Source organism: Ascaphus truei, chromosome 3 (assembly GCF_040206685.1).
Source record: "Ascaphus truei isolate aAscTru1 chromosome 3, aAscTru1.hap1, whole genome shotgun sequence".
Taxonomy (NCBI): Eukaryota; Metazoa; Chordata; class Amphibia; order Anura; family Ascaphidae; genus Ascaphus; species Ascaphus truei.
In genome coordinates this window covers 153,106,598-153,128,794 of record NC_134485.1, presented here as the reverse complement: position 1 = coordinate 153,128,794, position 22,197 = coordinate 153,106,598, and the positions used below count along the sequence as shown (strand labels likewise).

Here is a 22,197-nt window from a genome sequence, read left to right as displayed (position 1 = left end):
ACCACAAGCTCTGGGGCTCCTCCGAGTCTAAGTTGCGCAGACGCAGGCAAATGGACGGTACGGAGGCCCACAGAGATCCTCCCCCCCTCCCCCCCTCTCTCTTCATTCCTTTCCTGTCGGTACGTCTCCCCCCCCCTACCCCTCCCTTCTCCTCTAACTATCCTTCTAAAAGGAAAAAGTTCATTATTGGTCAACACCTTGATGCACTCAGTTATGCTGTTATGTGCTCATGACATCACTGTACCTATGTAAGAATGTGTATATTGCCAATAAAAAAGATTGATTAAAAAACAATGTCTCTGTCATTATTGCCCCAATCACCTGACTCACACTGAAAGAATTCCCCTTAAAAATGGTCTCCTGAAGCAGATGCGGCATTTGAACAGTTGAAGTCACTTTTCAGATCTGCCCTTCTCCTCATTCATCTGAATCCAGAACTACCATTCGTCATGGAAGTGGACGCATCCGACTCCGATGTTGTTGCCATTCTTTCACAAACAATTGGACCCAAAATGCTCCTTCATCCATGCGCCTTCTATTCTACCAAATGTCAACAGCTGAAAGAAATTATGACATCGGAAACAAAGAACTTTTGGCTATAAAAGCCACATTCCCAGAGTGGAGACATTTACTTGAGGGGGCCAATCACCCCCTCGACGGTTACTGTCTTTATGGATCACAGGAACGTGGAATTAATTAGATCCGCAAAGAGACTGTCTTCGCGACAAGCCTGGTGGGCTCTATTTTTCTAAAGATTTCAGTTCCACATCTCATACCGCCCTGGCTCCAAGAATGGGAAGGTTGACGCCTTGTCATGGTTATTGCCTAATCCTTGTTCAGATAAAAAGCAAGAAGAAACTATTCTAACAATTTTTTTTTGGGGGGGCGCTATGTTTTCCGCCGATCTCTTTGCACGAATTTAGGGAGCCTACTTAAACGACTCTTTTCTTAATAAACCTCCATCGGAAGCTGAACTATTTCTATGTGATGGTCTGTAGAACTATAAGGACATGTTTATCCCTAAGGAGGTAAGATTAGAAGTACTCCAATTAATGCACGACTCCCGACCCGTTGGTCACCCAGGTGTCCTCAAGACACAGGAACTGTTGTCCCCACTCTTTTTGGTGACCTAAATTAGCACAAGATGTTAAAGACTATGTTCTCTCCTTTGAGACCTGTGCTAGGACGAAGACTCCTTGAGCATCCCCAGTGGGTTTGCTGCAACCTCTTCTGATTCCTACTCGTCCTTGGGGGTCCATATAAATTGATTTTATTGTTGACCTACCACATCAAGTGGACATCCACACCATGCTGGTAGTAGTGGATCGACTTTAGAAAAAATGGCTCACTTCATTGCTGAGGAAAAGAAGGATCCAACGCTCTACGGTTTTGATTATAATGCCAATTTATTTGTGCCACACAACGTTTCGACCTAAATAGGTCTTTCTCAAGTGACTAGGCCTAGTCACTTGAGAAATACCTACTTAGGTTGAAACGTTGTGTGGCACAAATAAATTAGCATTATAATCCATATTAATATTAATATAATCCATATTAATAATCCATATTATATTAATCCATATTAATGAACAATTGGTTAACTGAGGAAGAAGTTCATAAGCGACTTGAAAAAATGTAAGTAAATAAGGCACCTGGCCCCGATGGCATACATCCAAGAGTTCTCAAGGAGTTAAGCTCAGTAATTGCCAAACCATTATATTTAATATTCAATTACTCAATTTCCACAGGCTCAGTACCACAAGATTGGCGTAAAGCAGATGTGGTGCCTATATTTAAAAAGGGAGCTAGATCACAACCGGGAAATTACAGACCTGTAAGCCTGACTTCAATAGTAGGGAAACAACTTGAAGGTTTAATATATGATAATATTCAGGAATACCTAAGGGAAAACAAAATTATTAGTAATATTCAGCATGGATTTATGAAGGATAGATCTTGCCAAACTAACCTTATTTGTTTCTTTGAGGAGGTAAATAGGAATTTAGACCAGGGTAATGCAGTTGATGTGGTCTACTTAGATTTTGCCACGGCTTTTGATACGGTTTCACACAAGAGGTTGGTGTACAAAATAAAGAAAAGTGGACTCAATAATAATATATGCACCTGGATTGAAAACTGGTTAAAGGACAGACAACAGAGGGTTGTCATAAATTGAACTTTTTCAGGTTGGGCAAAAGACGTGAGTGGAGTACCTCAGGGATCGGTACTGGGACCCCTGCTTTTTAACTTGTTTATTAATGACCTTGAGGTTGGGATCAAGAGCAAAGTCTCCATCTTTGATGATGATACTAAATTGTGTAAGGTAATAGAATCAGAGCAGGGTGTAATTTCTCTTCAGAAGGACTTGGAGAGACTGGAAACGTGGGCAGGTAAATGGCAAATGAGGTTTAATACAGATAAATGTAAGGTTATGCATTTGGGATGGCATAGGGGGTATTTATCACTGCTTAACCTTAATATTCATTAGTGACATAAAACACGGCGGTGCATGGGGAACAAAACATACTGCTGCGGCACAGTTTATTCGAGCATTTGCCCGTTCTGTGCCGCAGCAGTAGCCTGGCGCGCGCCCGAGTGTGACGGGCGCGCGCCGAAGCAGTGGAAGAGCGCCCTCCGATCGGGGCGCTTTCCCTCCCGCTGCCGGGTCCGCTGGGTCCCCCGGAACCCCCTGCCGCCGTCCCGCAGATCGCGGGACACCAGGGCTCCCTCGGGGAGCCCTGGACGCGCGTGCAGGGGGCGCAGGCTCCCGAAGACGCGTGACCGCGCCAGGGGCGGCCACTAGCAAGCCGGGAAATCTCCCGGCATGCGGATCTGGCCGCACTGCGATAAAGTGTGTCGCCAGTGTATTCACAACACATGATCAAGAGTGACCACACAAAGAATTCCCACTAATTTGCACATTAGCCCAATCATCTTAACATCATTTAACGGAATGTGTCCAAAATCCATATAGGAAACCGGGAGGAGATAAAACACAAAAAAACAAAAAAATATTTAATAATCTCTACTAACTCTTCTAAGTGTAACAAAAATCTTTTTATAACATTTTATATTTACAATAAAATCATTTAAAAGAGAAAGTGCTGGAGTATGCTATTGTATTATATGCTCTTCAGTAGATGCAGATACATGCATATAATGTACTAGTATATATGTAGTGAATATATTTATACCCACTCCACATCAATGCAGGACTGGTAGTGTGTAGCTTTACAAAGTCTATAGTAAATGACTTCACACCATAATCAGGTAAGTGGTTGTTAAGTATCTTCTATGCAAAATTGTATACCCTTGGATTTTTTAACCTGAAATGTGGCCACTAATAGACAAAAAACAGCACTTTGTAACTGACAAACACCAATAGTATCGTCAAAGTCGTGGAGATAATATCCACATCCAGTATTTGATTAATACCGCCCAACAAGGGTTAAATCACCCTATTACTTATTATTTATATTCAGACTCTATATGCCAGGTGTATAAAGTTCATGGGGATTGCCATAGACTAAATACAACCGTTCAGTTACAGTGCATCAGTTTGCAGACCAGTCTTGCCCTGCATACTCCATCTCTACTCCGAAAACGAAAGCAGCTGACGTCATCAATTTGCGCGTCGCCTGAAACCCGACGATCGTTTCGCGCCGTATCTCGGCGCTTCTTCAAGGGGGGAGGAGTGTTTACGATACTATTGGTGTTTGTCAGTTACAAAGTGCTGTTTTTTGTCTATTAGCGGCCACATTTCAGGTTAAAAAATCCATGGGTATACAATTTTGCATAGAAGATGCTAAGCATGCTTAACAACCACTTACCTGATTATGGTGTGAAGTCATTTACTATAGACTTTGTAAAGCTACACGCTACCAGTCCTGCATTGATGTGGAGTGGGTATAAATATATTCACTACACATATACTAGTACATTATATGCATGTATCTGCATCTACTGAAGAGCATATAATACAATAGCATACTCCAGCACTTTCTCTTTTAAATGATTTTATTGTAAATATAAAATGTTATAAAAAGATTTTTGTTACACTTAGAAGAGTTAGTAGAGATTATTAAATACTTTTTTGTTTTTTTTGTGTTTTATCGCCTCCCGGTTTCCTATATGGATTTTGGACACATTCCGTTAAATGATGTTTAGATGATTGGGCTAGTGTGCAAATTAGTGGGAATTCTTTGTGTGGTCACGCTTGATCATCTGTTGTGAATATGCATTTGGGATGCAAGAATAAAAAGATGACTTACAAATTAAATGGAGATATATTGGGGGAATCCTTGATGGAGAAGGATTTAGGAGTGCTTGTAGACTGCAGGCTTAGCAATAGTGCCCAATGTCATGCAGTAGCTGCAAAGGCAAACAAGATCTTATCTTGCATCAAACGGGCAATGGATGGAAGGGAAGTAAACATAATTATGCCCCTTTACAAAGCATTAGTAAGACCGCACCTTGAATATGGAGTACAATTTTGGGCATCAATCCTAAGAAAAGACATTATGGAACTAGAGAGAGTGCAGAGAAGAGCCACCAAATTAATAAAGGGGATGGACAATCTAACTTATGAGGAGAGGCTAGCTAAATTAGATTTATTTACATTAGAAAAGAGGCGTCTAAGAGGGGATATGATAACTATATACAAATATATTCGGGGACAGTACAAGGAGCTTTCAAAAGAACTGTTCATCCCACGGGCAGTACAAAGGACTCAGGCCATCCCTTAAGGTTGGAGGAAAGGAGATTTCACCAGCAACAAAGGAAAGGGTTCTTTACAGTAAGGGCAGTTAAAATGTGGAATTCATTACCCATGGAGACTGTGATGGCAGATACAATAAATTTGATAAAAAAAAGATTGGACATCTTTTTAGATGGGAAAGGTATACAGGGATATACCAAATAAGTATACATGGGAAGGATGTTGATCCAGGGATTAATCCGATTGCCAATTCTTGGAGTCAGGAAGGAATTAATTTTTCCCCTTAATGGGGTTTTTTGTTTGCCTTCCTCTGGATCAATAAGTAAGTATAGATATAGGATAAAGTATCTGTTGTCTAAATTTAGCATAGGTTGAACTTGATGGACCTACTGTATGTCTTTTTTCAACCTTATCAACTATATAACTATGTAATCAAAACCGTAGAGTGTTGGATTCTTCTTTTCCTGAGTATTGCCCTAGAATTACTCTGACAGGTACTCCTTGAACCAGCAGGACCGGTAGACTGTATGTATATTTTTTTCATAGTGGTGTGCAGCATACAGTACTCCTTTATTCACTTAATTGCTGCACAGATTCTCCCTTCAGCAGACCAGACAGCCAAGATGATCTTGAAAGAGGTAATCATTGGGCTCCAGATGAGATCATATCTGATAGTGGGGTGCAATTCACTACAAGATTTTGGAGAACTTTGAGTTCCTCTAGGAATCTGTTTAAATTTATCGTCTGGCTATCATCCACAATCGAATGGCCAGACCAAAAGGACCAACCAGACATTGGAATAATACTTACGCTGTTATGTTTGCCATCTCCAGGATGACTGGATTAGCTAAGTTTTCGTACAACAACTCACATCATTCATCGACACAGAAGAGTCCATTCTTCTCCAATTTTGGATTTCATCCTACCTTTATTCCTCGTTTTCCATCCTCGGGTCCCATTCCGGCAGTTACGGAGAAACTTAAAATTCTGCGAGACATCCAGGAGACCCTCAAAGAGACACTTTGTAAGGCTCAAGTACGGTACAAGAAAACAGCAGACCAACACCGAAGACTCTCCCCTGAGGGGATAAAGTCTGGCTTTCAACAAACAATTTACGATTAAGGTTCCAACCATTACATTGGTACAATTGGGGCCTTTCCGCACTGATAAATCCAGTGTCCTCTAGATTAGAACTCCCAGCTGAAACCATTCAGGGAGAATCCATTTCCTGGATGGAGCCTTCCTCCTCCTGATCCTTCCCTGGTGGATAACGAAGAGGAATTTATTGTGGAAAGAATTGTGGACTCCAGGTTACGCCAAGTGAGACTCCAGTACCTGGTCCACTGGGGGGGGGGGTGGGCTAAGGCACAGAGGACAGGTCCTGGGAACCAAAGAGTTCAGTACATGTTCCACGACTGGTCAGGGCTTTCCACCAGAGATATCCAGACAAACCTAGGAAAGATTGGCCGGAGAACACTCATGGGAGGGGGGAGTAATGTCCGGTTATAGCCTGCAGTACCCATCAATATCCAACGGGACTGCTGCTGCTCTTGCTTCCAGACTCTGCTGGTGCCTTTGATATGTTACTATATCTGTTCCGGCACATTGTGCTGTTGTATTTGGTACTTGACAAGTGCTGATTCGCTACTGGGACTTCACTTTAGTGTGGAGAGATGCCTGTCCTAGCTTTGGGCATGTATTATTCACTATGAGTTAACATAGCATTAGATTGAGTGCTGTGTGCCAATACTCTGATTAAATTCAGAAAAAGCGGGACCCAACCAATAGGGATACCGAAATGTTATGTATATGCCCCTAATCCCACCCCCAGGAGGGGTATAAAAACTCCATCAACGGAAGTGCATGTACACTCCTCCCCCTTGAAGAAGCGATGGGTAACGGCGCGAAACGATCGTCGGGTTGTTTGGCGACGCATCTACTGATGACGTCAGCCGGTTCGGAGCAGTATGCAGTATGCCGGGCAAGATCCAGACCCTGAACAGACGCTGAAAAACGGTTGTATTAATTCTGCTATACGCAAGGTGTAACCTCACTAATACCTAATTATCACATCACAGAATGCACATAACAGTGCTTTGTATGCAACGAGGGTATTAACCCCTTGTATGGCTGTTATAACCATTCATTAGACATAAGTGCAGCCTGCACAAATGAAAGTACACATATGGTATGTGATGGTTACAATCACGTCTGTTTCGCTACTATTGGTCAAAGTTTGGGAACATAATGTTGTATGATCTGTAACCCATGGATACATTTGGGTAGACACACACTTTGGAGAAACTACTATGTATTGGATTCCTCCATTTGTATGTATACACCCTATTTTATCTATAGGAAGTATTTGTGTGTATATTACAGATCATCTGACCACATTCAACCTACTGTGAGGGGTCATTAGTTACAGACTCTATACTGGTTTGTTCTTGCTCATATGCTTTGTGAATAAGCATATACTGCTGCGGCCGAGTTTATTCGAGCATTTGCCCGTTCTCGGCCGCAGCAGTAACCTGGCACGCGCCGAAGGGTGCCGGGCGCGCGCCGAAGCAGCGGAAGAGCGCCCTCCGATCGGGGCGCTCTCCCTCCCGCTGCCGGGTCCGCCGGAACCCCCTGCCGCCGTCCCCCACATCGCGGGACACCAGGGCTCCCTCGGGGAGCCCTGGACGCGCGTGCAGGGGGCGCAGGCACCCGATGACGCGTGACCGCGCATCACCGCTGAGGGAGTGCGGCTAGCACGCCGGGGCATCCCCCGGCTTGCGGTGCTAGCCGTGCTCGGATAAAACGTGTCGGTAGTGTACTTACCTTATCCATACATATTTGTAGATGTCATCATTTTGATATCAGTGACACTTTTCCGTCACAGACTATAGGTTGTTTGAATACGAGACTATGCGTTCACTACAATAAGAACATATACATGCATATATTCATATGAATGGTCCAAAAAACAGGCATACTTCAGTGTTTTTTAAATTATTTTATTAGTGTATATATACATATATTTTTTCACTTAGAGTTATTAGTAATTAATAAAATTTTATTATTTTTGAATTTCTATTCCTCCTGGTTTCTGCATTATATGTATGCTGGGACTAATTAGTTCCCTTAAATACTGCCTTTGGTAATTTAGGCTGTGTGCAAATTAGTGGGAGCCTTTTTGTGATCATTCTTGGTCATTTGAAAAACATATTTGTTATTCCCCATGCACCGCCATCTTTTATATACTATTGAACATTAAGGTTGATCTGTGATAACCTTTTCCTATTCTTCCAGACTCTGAAACCTGACACCTTTGCACCTGTCCCATGCCTCCAGCTAGACCTATATAAACCTCCCTTTTCAGTTCCTCCCTTGCCTGTTTATAGTGGTTCCTCCAGCTCATGCTAGGTTCCTGTATTCACTGCTGCTGTTGTCCTATTCCCGAGTCCCAGTCCTGTTCCTGTCTCCTCGTTGCTGACCTCTGCTTGTGATCCCGACCACACTCTCTGCTGTTCCTGCCACTGGGATCCACTCCAGCCGTAGATCAACCCTCGACAGATACACTTCTTAATGTACTTTCTCCCATGAACACATTTGAATTACTTTGTACCCTCAAAGGACATTCACTAGATTTTAAATACTTTATCTACCAGTAGTGCAGCGGTATAACCCTTTTGTAAATACATACATACATACACATTTATAAAAGATGGGGAGAAGCAGGAAGTCTGAACAAAAATGACATCATATATGTTGATCTATTCCCCATTCAAACTTTTTTTCCCCGTTCAATATTTACACTTACAGTACAATTATTCTGGTGCTTGGGCTTCCAGTCATATACATTTAAAGATAAATCTGCATATTTTAAAGTCCAATAATTAATTTTGTAGCAATGTAAAAATACAGTTATATAGAAACACAAAATTTTGAGAAACAGTCAATGTGCATGGTTTAATACATATAAATATTGGGGGATACGGAATAGTTTTGCAAACTAGAGCATTGCGTTTTGGGGAGCAGTTATAGGAGGCGTTAACTTCACAGTTACAAGACTTTGCAAAACATTGTATTTTAAGTATTTCATTTTTTTTCACATGGGTAATAATATTATTAATTATATGCAGTAATAACAACTATGTAGGGCCAGACCTTTTTTAAAAGTAGCCGGTACCCAGCCATTTACTTCCCCCAGCTCCTCATTTCTGCATCGTTACAAGATGGAGCAGGAGGAGAACATAAGCGCAAAAGTTGCCGGTACGCCGTATGACCGTGAACAGTCACAAAAAAAACCCTGTATGGGGCTAATGACTACGATACACCTAATGACCCTCTTTTTTGTTTTACTAAAGGAGTTAGTCTAACAATACTGTTTGGCAATCACTGATTGTAATATGTTAGTTTAAGCTTTTATCCCAAAAGCTGTGCTAACTTTGCAGCACCACAATAAAAGTCACATCTTTTGTTATTTTATGTCCCTAAACCTGCATTTTTGTTCACTAACCTAAATCTATGCATCATTTCTTGAGCTTAGAATTTCATTGTAATAGCAACAATTAATTAAGGGCCTCATGCATAGAGCAGCGAATTTAAAAATTGGCGAGTTTAATAAAAAGTAGCTTTTTTGGAGAGTTTTATTCTCCATATGCAGAAATGTGCGAATTCTGCAATGTTTGGCATTAATGCGTGTGGCAAGTTAGAATTGGAGAGATGCGCGCTGCAGAAATGTGTTAAAAAAAAATCGCGCATTTTTTTCCCCTTTCCTATAGGCGGCGAGCTCCATCTACTTGCCAACTTTTCTTGGCGAGGCAAATAGTAGCAAATCGCGCCATTTTCTTGGCGCGAACAGCCGCTAGATGCCGTTCGCGGCTCTCTGAATTAGGATATTTTTAAAACTGGCGAGATGTAGGTTCTCACCAGCCGCGCGGCGAGATTTTGAAAAAGAAAAAAAAAATGGCGCGTTTTCCGTAACTCGCCATTTTCGGCAGTTTTCTGCGCGAATTTCCCCAAAAAATGGCGAGATTTGAAATAGCGCTGCTCTCTCATGAGGCCCTAAATATTAAGTGGTCAAATATGAAAAAAATACTGTTGGAGAGAGATAAATGAAAATAAGGGAATTACATAAATGTCATATTTAATGTGCTAAAAAACTATGCATGGAAATCTAAAATAGAATGCCAAATAGAGTACATGCCTTCATATAAACTGTAGGAGTGCGCAAACTATTTGCGCTGCGTTCCGCCCTGCCAGCTCCCCCCGGTGCTCGAGCCCCCCCACCTTCCTTCCTTTCTGGCATGCGGGGGTCATGTGACGTCACGCCATGACCCAGCGGCGTCATTTGATGCGAAACAGCGTTGCCATGGCGATGCGTCGCCGAAGACCCGGCTGGCAACAGGTAAGTGAGTTACAGAGGCCTCACGCCTCCCCCGGCATTTAATTTAAATGCCCCCTTAGCAAAATCTCCCGTGCCCCCCCAGTTTGCGCACCACTGATATAAAAGGACAGTTCTGTTTGACTACACAGTTTCAACTATTTATTAAATACAATGTATTTTTGGGAGACTTTATTACATAGCCACCAAAATGCCTCTGCAAAAGACCATGCTGTAGCATGCAATTTAATTACTGCATCCTTAAATACACATATACTGTAGTTCTCTCATGTATAACACCCACAACATAAAAAGACTTGTCAGCCTATGTGGGAATGAAATAGTAAAACAGTATACTGTACCATAGGTAAAACAATATGCTCAATGGTTCTTAGCATGTCCACGGAACATGAGATTATTTGTATTTAACATAATTTACCAAGATTTCCTATTAGGTGGTGAAAATATATATATTTTTAGAATATATATATTTAAACGTCATGTGTTCTGCATACTGTAAATGCTGCCACAGTACCACACTTTCAATGATGTTTCATGGTTGGGTAGTCATCTTGAAAGCCTCTCTGCTACCTGAGGGGTTATACATAAGTGCTCTATACACTGGGATATATCTTATTCATTTGTATATTTTAATTACTGTGAATCACAGGGCTATTCATAAGGTGCAAAATAACATGTTTCAATAGAGCAGCTCACTAGAGCAGCGAATAGGTCATATCGATCCTACAATAAAATATACTTGAATTAAGTAATTATTTTATACTTCCTATATACTTTTCTGTGCTTAAACAAAATAACAGCAAATAAAAATACAATTTGTGAGCACATTCACGTCTCAGACAGGTCTGCAACCCTGCCTTTCCCCAGTGTCTCTTAGGCTGCGTTTATAGAAATGGCTACAGCGACGGCGATGCTACCCGTGACGTCACATGTCGCCGTTGCAAAAGTTGCACACTGGTGTGCGATGTCGCTGGCAGTAAGGGGCTCTGTGATTGGCTGCTGCCAGTCACGTGGTGCGGCTGTCTCTGTAAATCTCAAATTCTTTTGACTACAGCGATTTTGGTCACTGTGACGTCAAACGTCCCTTTCGCCGTCGCGCCCACCATGGGCGGTCGCTACGGACTACATTAAGTTGCTTTGTGGCTGCAAGCCGTCGCTGTAGCCAGTACTATAGACCCAGCCTTAGCATGCAGTGCTTCCACTGCAACCAGCAATTCAAGGTAATAACATGCAAATGAGCACTTAGTGTCCCCTAATGCTTCTGATCCATTTTAACATGGACCCTGTATAAGCGTATGCTTGCCACATTACACAATTTTTCAGCACAGCCTGGGTTCAAAAATAAACAAAACAACAAACTGTTGCTTTCTTTTGCCATTGTGCCCTAGAAAGTGGGGAGAAAATTAAGTATATTTCCAAGTCCGTTATGAACGCGGTCTGTTTCGTTTTGCTTTGCAACCAAAACAACAAAACAAACAAAAATGCAATGTCAAATTAAAACAATCTAACAAAAATACAGCAATTGTGCGAAATAGAATAACATTCAAATTGTTCAACTTACCCTCTTTTTTTTCTCAAGCAATCCCACTGTTGCTTTGGAGTCATTGGCTGTATCATTTTCTAAAGAACGGATTCCATTGACCACGTTTGGATTGTCTGTCTCTGTAAATCAATTTACATTAGCAACAAAGTGTTACAAGAAGCAACTGAAGCATATATGTATTATCTTACGCCTACATTTATTTACCCTATTCACCCAGTGCTTTACCTGGAAAGTTTATCTAAAAGGACGTGGACCACTGAACCTTCTGATTTTCTTTCCTTTTTGTTGTACTTTCCAATGTCTGATAAATGCTTCAATAAAGAATGTTTTAATAAACTCAACACTGCTATGGTAGTGATGTGGGTATGTGAGGCAAGGAAAGGGTTAACTAGGCTTATAATAAAGGTCAAGCCCACTTGGTTACCTCTGACCCGTGTTTTGGGGTCCTAGAGTATCAGCTCTTGGGCCCGGGCATTGTGTATGCATTACTGTGACTGTGTGCAAAATATGAGACAATTGCCGTTTTTTGTGTTTTACCGTTTCCAGAGGTGCTGGGACCAGGAGATGTTCAAGAGGTAAGTTTCAGGGTGGGTTTGATGGAGAAACTGTTTGCAGAATGTTGCTCTGTATTGGGGTGCCAGAGTTACAGGATTCCCCAAGGGTGTACCCAGGAATCAGGTAAGATTCTGGGATACGCTATAGCACATTGCTCCGGTCAAACTCCCATCCTGAAAACATTCCTGCGACTCACCACTGGGACGCACTGCTTCAGCACAGAGCAGGAAAAGGTAAAAATGGGACACAAGGGGTTAATGTATATCCCCACACTCCAGTCAGGTATAAGACTGAGGGTTGTTTTATTAAAATAAGAGGTTTAGAGTTGTAGGGGTTACATTTTGAGTTAAAGTGTAGAATGTCAGCTCTGCAGCCAACTGCTGGCTGCAGTCCTGTGAATGTGTATAAGACGGAGGTTTGTTTTTATTAAAATAGGGTTCAGGGGGGAAATCATATAATGTGTTAAATGTATGAATTATGGTAACAATTTTTTTGAATAAGGGAAAAGAGAATGGGTTTTAACCATCCCCCAAGATTTATAAGTTAGGTTTTTGAAGAAATGTCATAGGAAGTCAGTTAGATAAACAACCCATTTGCATAGGAAGCTTCAAAGATACATTTGTCCAAGAGATGTTAAACCTTTTGTTGACATGTAGGGTGTGTAAGCCTGGGCTTTGAAATGCTTAGCAGGATTCAAAGGTGTTAACCTCTTGTTAGCAGGAAAGACCAAAATAATTTGTTACCCCTTCCGTGCTAATTGAAGCCCCAATATCCTTAGATCAAAAGGGTCCCTTTGGCCTAGGTAGACTGAGCAGCATTCAGGAAGAAAACAGGATGGCATATGCCAAGTGGCAAGTGGCCAGTGGGGGCAGCATGACATTTTTGTTGCACATGCTCTCTCACTAATGTGATGCCAGGAGTTATGAAACTGGCAAACTGTGTGAGTGGCCAGGGATCAAATTCCCACACAGTGATTCGCTGCAGACTGAAGTATGGACTTTTAGGAGTTTTTAAAAAGTCATGCAGTCAGTCAGAGAGTTAGTTCCATCCATCTGATCCATTTAAGTTTTTCAAAGTTCCATCTTGTGTGATTCACCTAAGATTCCGTCTCATTTGAGGAGTTCCAGCTCTGAGTAAAATCGCCTACATTTCTCTGAGGCTAAGTGACCAGAATCCAACAGCAAGAGGCCACAGGAAGGAAAAGTGGCTGGGAATTATTTTGCTGTGTGTTTGCAACTAGAAAAGATGTGTTTTGTTATCCCAGTTTCCAAAGTAAGTGTGTCTTTTTCCTGTAATTTGTGTAACATAGTTGTGTATGTTCGTTATGTGAATAAACTCAATTTATTTTTATCTCTCTGCTTTTCTCAATCAATGATCACGGTAATTAAAAGTCTTAATAAGCTTGGTCTACCGTGACAGTATGTTTCCCATTATCTGTATACAGTTGCTCAGTGTTCTTCGACCCTCGGGACACCACAGCCAGACCTGATTTTAGGAAAAACCAATGAATTACAATGCACATGTTTGCACTTGTATTATACTGTATGTGAATGAGTGATTAACTGGCAATCCATCAAATATGGCCTGGCTGAGGAGTCCCGAGGACAAAAACTGGTGCAGGAGACAACAAGCAACTGAACAACAATGCAACATAGTAATCTAGATCTTATCCTAGTACTAGTATGGTTTAATTCTTAGCATTTTAGCATTGACAATTGGCCATAGTACTACACTGGCGACACACTTTATCGCAGTGCGGCCAGATCCGCAAGCCGGGAGATTTCCCGGCTTGCTAGTGGCCGCCCCTCGGCGTGCCGCGCGTCATAGACGCGCGGTCACGCGTCTTCGGGAGCCTGCGCCCCCTGCACGCGCGTCCAGGGCTCCCCGAGGGAGCCCTGGTGTCCCGCGATCTGCGGGACGGCGGCAGGGGGTTCCGGGGGACCCGGCGGACCCGGCAGCGGGAGGGAGAGCGCCCCGATCGGAGGGCGCTCTTCCGCTGCTTCGGCGCGCGCCCGTCACACTCGGGCGCGCGCCAGGCTACTGCTGCGGCACAGAACGGGCAAATGCTCGAATAAACTGTGCCGCAGCAGTAGCTGCAAATAGCACAGCTTATCGGTAAGGACCCGCGCTGCGGGGACTCCCGCTACCAGCGCCTCCTTACCTCTTCTCCCCGCTGCCTCTGGTGCCCGGCGGCGTGCCCCGGCCCTTGGCATCTCCCCCGCGGCTGCTCCAGCACTTCTGGGTCGCGCGCGTCACCCTTACGGGCGCGCGCAGACCCTGGCTTCCCTTTCCTGGCGCCGGGAGCCTGACCTCGCCTCCTCAGGTGCTGCGCGCGCATTGGCGCGTTTCCCTGCTCCTGCTCCACCAGGTCCGCCCCCAGACTCTTCTCCCCTATCAGGGCTTCCCTTGGGCCGCACCTCCGCTCCTCCCTTTCCTCTGATAGGTCCCAGCCCACTATTTAGTCTCTCCTCACCATTACCACATTGCTCTGCATAGCTTCTGTACCTTGGTGCTGTCTGCTTCTGCTTGGCTCTCTTGTGTTTCAGTCCCTGTTCCTGTCCCTGGATTCTCTGCTGACCTCCCTGGATTTTGACCCTTGGCTTTGGACTTCGATTACGCTGCTCTCTGGAACCCCTTGGATTTGGCTTTGGCTTTGGACTCTCTACCTGGCAGTCTTCTATATCCCTTGGACACGGCTTACGGACCTCTACTACGCTGCTCTCTCCGCTCCACGACCCAGGATTACGGACACTCTACCATGCTGCTCTCCCTACACCTTGACCATTGGCTTACGGACTTTAGCCTTCGACGCTGGAGTTGGCAAGTACTGAACTCTTTCTATTTTTGTTCCCTGGACCAACTACGCTACTTCCACACTCCGGCCGTGCCCCCGTTTACTGTTAGGTGTGTGGTATTTCTCCTTTCCACCTCAGTCCCGGGGTCTCGTCTGGCTTGTGGGCAGGCCGAGCGTTACATTATGCAGAGCCCATCAGACCCAGACCCCCCTGAGGTGGAAGATACCCTAACCACTATCTCCAAACACTTTACCTTTTTGGACAACCAGGTTACCGCTCTTAACCAACAGGTTGCTACCTTAACCTCTCAGATTTACAGGGTTAATGTCTCCAGTTCCGTTATCCCTCCCGTCTCCCATGAAAGGAACAGGTTCTCCGGAGTTGCGTATCCCTACACCTAGTAAATACGCTGGAGACCCGCTTGCATGCCGTGGTTTTTTTTTTTTTTTCAATTTAAATTTTTTTATTGGAAATTACAAGTGCAAACATTGTGTCACAGCCTGTTGTATCACTTCCAATTATAAACAAACACATTTATGATCATCACTAACACTCATTTACAGACGACATCACAGATAAGATGAGACGAACCAGACGAGGGAACCGGGGATGGGGGGGAGGGGGGAAGAAAGGGGGGGGGAGAGAGGAGAATGCTTCAAGCTTCTGTGTTCGTAGCTGTCCGTATGCTGCCTTGACTGGTGCTGACTGGGTTGGCTTTCTGGGGTGAGACCTTCCATTGTGTCCTCCTTCCTAAACTAAACCCGTGGGGCTGTCTGCTATCAGTAGGTCACTACGTCACGTCGCCTGTCCGACCTTCAAAGGAGAACGCATCTGTGTTTATTAGTGCAAAATCGTGGCGGCTTCCACCCCTGGGATGTCTAACTGGGCCAACCATGGTGCCCAGACTTTTAGGTAATTTGTGCCGGAGTCATTAACCAGACTTGTTAATTGTTCCATCCTGCAGACATGCCAAATCTTGTTTCTGATCTTAGGGATAAGTGGGATTTCTTGTTGCTTCCATAATGCTGCGATCTCGGATCTCGAGGCTGTTGCAAAATGCGCGATCAATTTATGCGCTGCATTTGACAGACCCCGGATCCGCCTGCCCAGAAGGAACACCCACGGGTCCAGGGGGATCTCCAAACCGAGAATCCGCTGAATCCAGTCTCTAATCTGTTCCCAAATAGGGGCCACCCTTGCGCAAGACCACAGCATGTGTCGCAGATCCGCTTCCTCCCCCCATTGTTTAGGACAAAGAGGGGAGTAGCCTCTCACAAATTTAGCTAAGCGGGTTGGGGTGTAATACCACCGCATAAGGACTTTATATGCGTTCTCCTTTAATGTGGTGCAAATTGAACTTTTTGCAGCTGCCTGAATAATTCTGTCCCATTCTTCGTCCTCTAATGTCTCCCCTAAGTCCTCTTCCCAGTGTCTAATGTAGCACAGTCTGTTTTCATTGGGCGTCGTCGGGCAGATCACTTCCCTGTACATTCTAGATGTAAGTCCCCATGTGTCCGTATCTCTAGAACACAGCTGCTCAAAATTAGTTCGTGCCGGTCTAATTGGCGTTTTATTATAGAAATCTCTGATCTGGAGGTACCTAAAGAATTCGCTGTTTGGGATATTTTTAGAGGATTTAATTTGTTCAAAGGTTTGTATGGTCGTTATACCCTCCAGATCTTTAAAATGGGTTATCCCCTTTTGAGTCCAGATTAAGAGGATTTGCTATTCAGACCCGGAGCGAAATCTGGATTGCCCACAATTGGCGTCATCAATAACTTTTTAGTAGTCAGCTGACATCTAAATTTCGTGGCCTCCCAAACTCTTAGTGAATTGGCCATGGTCTGCAGCGGCATTTCCATCTTGCGTACCCCTCCTTTGGGTAGCCAGATTAAGTTTTGGATTTCAATCGGTGCACAACAGTTCCTCTCCAATTCTACCCATCTCTGTAAGCTTGGGTCAGTGTGCCATTGGAGAATCTGCCCTAATTGGGCTGCTTTGTAGTAGGCCTGCAAGCAAGGCACCGCTAAACCTCCTCTTATAGTGGGACACTTTAAAATTCCCTTAGAAATTCTTGGGTTTTTCTTATTCCAAATAAATTTCATTATTTGTGACTGTAGGGAGAGGATGTCCGCCTGTACCAAAGGGATAGGGAGACTCTGGAAAAGATATAACATCTTTGGGAGGAGGTTCATTTTCACGCTATGTATCCTCCCAATCCATGAAATACTCCCCTTCATCCAGGTCCTGAGATCCTCCCCTAATGTCTTAATTACCCTGGGAAAATTAGCTTTATATAATGTTTTGTAATCCCTTGTGAGATAAACCCCTAAATATTTGATAGCGGAAGGTTGCCATTTGAAATTAAAATTGAGGTCAATCAGCTTTTCAACTTCTTTTGGTAAATTGATATTGAGGGCTTCAGATTTAGACTGATTGATCTTAAACCCTGAGATTTGGTTAAATTTACCCAGGATATTGAATACGTTTGGGAGAGACGTGAGAGGTTTGGCTAATGTAAGAATGACATTGTCAGCGTACAGTATAAAGCAGCTTTGTGCAATTGGTCTCTGTGACAGGGTGAAGTCAACCCCTATCAGTTATGCCTGGGAAACATATGTCTGAGTGCTGCATCCAGCACTCAGAAGGTTAGCTCAGGAGGAAGCTAGGTAATCAGGAGGTAAGCTGACACCTGATAGCCAGCAAAGTAGAAAAGGATCTTGTTACTCCACCCTAGATCTCACGAAAGGATATTGGCAGATACCTCTAGCGGAAGAATCCAAATGCAAAACTTCCTTCGTCACCCCTCTCGGTTTATACCAATTCGTCACTATGCCATTTGGGTTACATGGGGCTCCAGCCACGTTCCAAAGGTTAATGGACAAGGTACTACGACCCCATAGGACATATGCCGCGGCCTACTTGGATGACATTGTCATCTATAGCAGACACTGGCAGTCTCATATAAAAAGGTTAAGGGCAGTCCTAACGTCCTTAAGAGAAGCAGGGCTCACTGCAAATCCAAAAAAATGTGCCCTGGGTAAATCCACTACAAAATACTTGGGCTATGCCGTTGGGGGAGGGATAGTAAGGCCACTAGCTAGCAAGGTGGCAGCCATAAAGGAAGTCCCCACCCCACAGACAAAGGCACAGGTCCGCTCTCTCTTGGGGTTAGCAGGGTATTACCGGCGGTTTATCCCCAATTTTTCAGAAATATCTGCACCCCTAACAGATCTGACAAAAAAGTGTGCCCCGACCCAAGTTAAATGGTCTTGGGAGTGCCAAGACGCCTTTGACATGCTAAAAAAGTGCCTGTCAGAGGGCCCCGCTCTTCGGAGCCCAGATTTTAAAGAGCCCTTCATCATCCAGACAGATGCCTCAGAGGTAGGACTGGGAGCAGTGCTGTCCCAGCAATTTGATGGTGTTGAACACCCCATACTGTTCATCAGCCGGAAGCTGTTCCCAAGGGAAGTGAGGTATTCCGTCATTGAGAAGGAGTGCCTCGCTATAAAATGGGCAATTGAGGCCTTGAGACATTATGTTGCCGGAGTACACTTCACCCTGGTCACTGACCATGCGCCCTTGAAATGGTTAAACACCATGAAGGACACAAACTCAAGGTTGACCAGGTGGTATATGGCCCTCCAACCCTTCTCTTTTAATATACAGCATAGACCTGGAAAGGACCATGGAAATGCTGATTTTTTGTCAAGGGAAGGAGTGGAGGGTCGGGCTTCAGCCGTGTGGGACCCTAGCCACACACAAACAGGGGAGGTATGTGACAGGGTGAAGTCAACCCCTATCAGTTATGCCTGGGAAACATATGTCTGAGTGCAGCACTCAGAAGGTTAACTCAGGAGGAAGCTAGGTAATCAGGAGGTAAGCTGACACCTGATAGCCAGCAAAGTAGAAAAGGATCTTGTTACTGGCAGTAGCTGCCTGCATTAGACCAGAGCACACTGCTATGTGAGCTGTTAGCCAGAGGGATTCACCAAAGTCACTACTTCAACCAAAGTAAGGATTGTTCATTTGTTTTCCTGACTGCTTAAAGTACACTTATGGCTTGGTTATGGTTTAGCCAGCCAGCCTGCTAGATAGGCCTGGTGTGTTAGTCAGATCTCCCAATGTGGAGCAGGTTTTGTTTTGGTTTGAAGGGACAGTATACCCACATGTTATGTTATGTAGAAATAAAGCCACTGAACGTTTTCATTATCCTGAAACTACACGTGTGGACTGTTCCCTGACCTCGGCTACAGGCTGTCCTGCCACAGTCTCCCACTGGGATTCCAGAGATATCTGGGTTATTTCTAATGTGCGCCGCAATGGCGACAGCGGGCACCCCTGCCTCGTTCCGCTTTTGATTTCGAATTGTTCTGAGGGGAATCCTTGGTATCTCACCCTTGCTGTAGGGTTCTTGTACAGCGCTAGGATGGCCTGCAGGAGGCGTCCCTCAAAGCCAAACGCTCTCAATGTTTCTGTTAGGTAGGGCCAGTCTATCCTATCGAAGGCTTTCTCAGCGGCCAGATCCATCAGGTCAATAATTCTCCTGGTGTTATCTGCCGCTTGTCTACCTCCGATAAACCCTACCTGATCCGTGTGTATTAACCCGGGAAGAACTCTACCCACCCTGTTGGCTATAAGTTTGGAGTATATTTTAATGTCCGAGGTAATCAGGAAATGGGCCGGTAGCTCTTACAGTCTGCCGGGTCCTTTCCGGGTTTGTGGATCACAGAGATTGAGGCTTGGAGCATTTGTGCTGGGAAGGAGGCCCCTGCTAGCATTTCGTTGAATAACTTTAACATGTGGGGGGCTAGTATTTTAGTATATTTCTTGTAATATAAGTTTGAAAAGCCATCCAGTCCTGGGCTTTAGCAGGTTTTAGTGCCTTGATGACCCCAGATAGCTCCTCCATCGTGAAGTCCGACTGGAGTGCCTCCCTGTCACTTCTCTCCAAGATTGGTAGGTTCGCCTCTTTTAAGAAGGACTTTAACGACTCTTGTTTTCAGGTTGTGGGTCACCTTATCTCCATTGTATAGTGTTTCATAGTATTTTTTGAATTCCTCTACAATTTTCCCAGGAATGGAGGTAAGGTCACCCTCGTGGTTTCGAATTGCGTGAATGTGATAATTTGGGAGCTTATTTTTTAGCTTATTGGCAAGTAGTGTGTCAGGCTTGTTTCCTTTTTCATAAAATTTTCGCTGAGACCAGGCCATTTCCTTCTCAACCTGGGCAGAAAGGAGGAGATTAAGACTGGTTTTGGTGTCTAATACTTGATTCAACGTGTGATCACTCTTATTTACTTTGTGTAGGGAAGAAAGCTCCGCTAGTTGCTTTTCTAGCTTTTGGATTTTTTTCTCCCTTTCCCTTTTAGCGGCCAGATTCATTATTACCCCCCTAAGGGTAGCCTTATGGGCCTCCCACAGCGTGGAGTGTGCTGCCACACTCCCCTCATTCTCCTCGAAGTATTGTTTGAGTTTATCCTCAATTTCTGCCTGTAAGGCTGGGATTTTCAACAAGATCTCATTTAATTTCCAATTCGCTCTAGGTCTGTCTAGTGGTATTAGTGTGCACTGCAGCTCAATAGATGCATGGTCAGACCATGAAATATCATGGATCTCGGAACGAGAGACCCCGGGCACCATTCTATTGGATACAAGGAAGTAATCAATCCTGCTATAAGTGTTGTGTGGGTGTGAGTAGAAGGTATACTCCCTCATTCCCTGGTGTTGTTCCCTCCATATGTCGAGTAGTTGGCAGTCTCTTAAACCCTTCTTAATTGTTAGTACGTCAGGTCTGTGTGTTGCGTTAGTGGTCGAACATCTGTCAAGGTCCTCATGTAGTGCCCTATTCAAGTCTCCTGCTACGATAATATTTCCTCTGGCCACTTTGGTAAGTTTCCCGAAGAATGTGTTAAAGAAGCCTGTGGCCTTTTCGTTAGGGGCGTATATTGTTGCCAGTGCGATAGGGAATCCTTGTATTGCTCCCCGCACGATGAGGAATCTACCTTCCCTGTCAGTAAATGTCTTATCGGTTACAAACGGTATACATTTATGGATTAATATGGCCACCCCTCGCTTTTTAACCTTTGCGGAGGACAGAAGGTGTAGCTTATAGTCTTTATAAAGGAACTTGGGACAGTTGCCCTGTGAGAAGTGTGTTTCTTGCAAAAATAAATTTTCTGCCCCTTTACGTTTATAATCCCGAAAGGCGACTCTACGCTTTGCCGGGCTGTTAAACCCTTTAACATTGTGGGATATTAGCCTGAGTTCCTTACTCATTGAAGCATGTGGGTCGACGTGTCTGCCGTGATCTTTTTCTGTTTGGTGCGGCTGGGCCAACTCTGGAGCCTCCTCTCCTCCTTGTACCACGGCACATCTCTCCCCCAACTAAGGGGACAAAAAAGGGGGGGCACACAAGAGGGGAAACCGGGGGATACAAAAACAACACACAACATGTTCTGTAACATATTAACTCTCGACGTCTTTGCGAGGTAACCCTCTCATCGAGGTCATCGCCTTTGGTTATCTGAACTCTTCTCCAGCAGTCCGGGAGTAACTTGGGGTGGGTGCCGCCGTCCCCCAGAGTCCTGACCCAAAGGTCTTCACTAGGGACCAGGAGAACCACCCTCCTCCCCCCCAGTGTGTGGCGCATGCGGATTTTGAAGCAGGTCGCCTCCTACCACTCCTGCCTCGCTCGTCCCTTATTTATATTAACGAAACCTAACTGTCTACTATCTACTAGTGGCTGCCCCCATAGCCCAGATTTTCACAGCACCCAACAAACTCCACCCCCTTTTCTTCCCTTTATTTTACCAGAGTTGTAACCACTGCAGGACTCACTGTCACCCTTCTATCTCTACTCTCTGTCTGCCTTCCCCTACATCCTACTGCCCTTAACAATTCCCTCATTTCCTTCTCTGGTTAACTTCCCCTGTCTCCCTATCTCACTTCCTATCTGCACCTGACCAACAACTCGCCCTTTCTCCCCGACCTCGTACCTACCGCTCTCTAACCCTGTCCTTCCACTTCCTACTCAGCCTACAATCACTTCCCCCTTCCCACTTATACCAGTCACCACTCTCTCCTCCATCCGCTCACCTCCCCTTGCCTTCTGCTCTGCTTCTGTGCCTGCTCCTTTCCCAATCTCCACTCACTTTCCCCTTCCTTCTCTAACACCTGCTTTTATCCTTCTACTC

The 22,197-nt window shown here is 44.5% G+C and overlaps 1 protein-coding gene across 3 annotated transcripts in view; it reads right to left on the bottom strand.

Annotated features, from left to right (window-relative positions):
- The window catches only part of LOC142489240 (X-linked retinitis pigmentosa GTPase regulator-like), a 154,618-nt gene that overhangs the window by 16,208 nt on the left and 116,213 nt on the right, over nt 1–22,197 (bottom strand). For all 3 annotated transcript variants that reach the window (XR_012799825.1, XM_075589673.1, XM_075589672.1), the window contains exon 9: nt 11,671–11,771. Coding sequence is in view for 2 of the 3 variants with exons in the window: in XM_075589673.1 (XP_075445788.1) it covers nt 11,671–11,771 (101 nt within the window). In the remaining variant the exon portion in view is untranslated. The remainder of the gene's footprint in view (nt 1–11,670; nt 11,772–22,197) is intronic.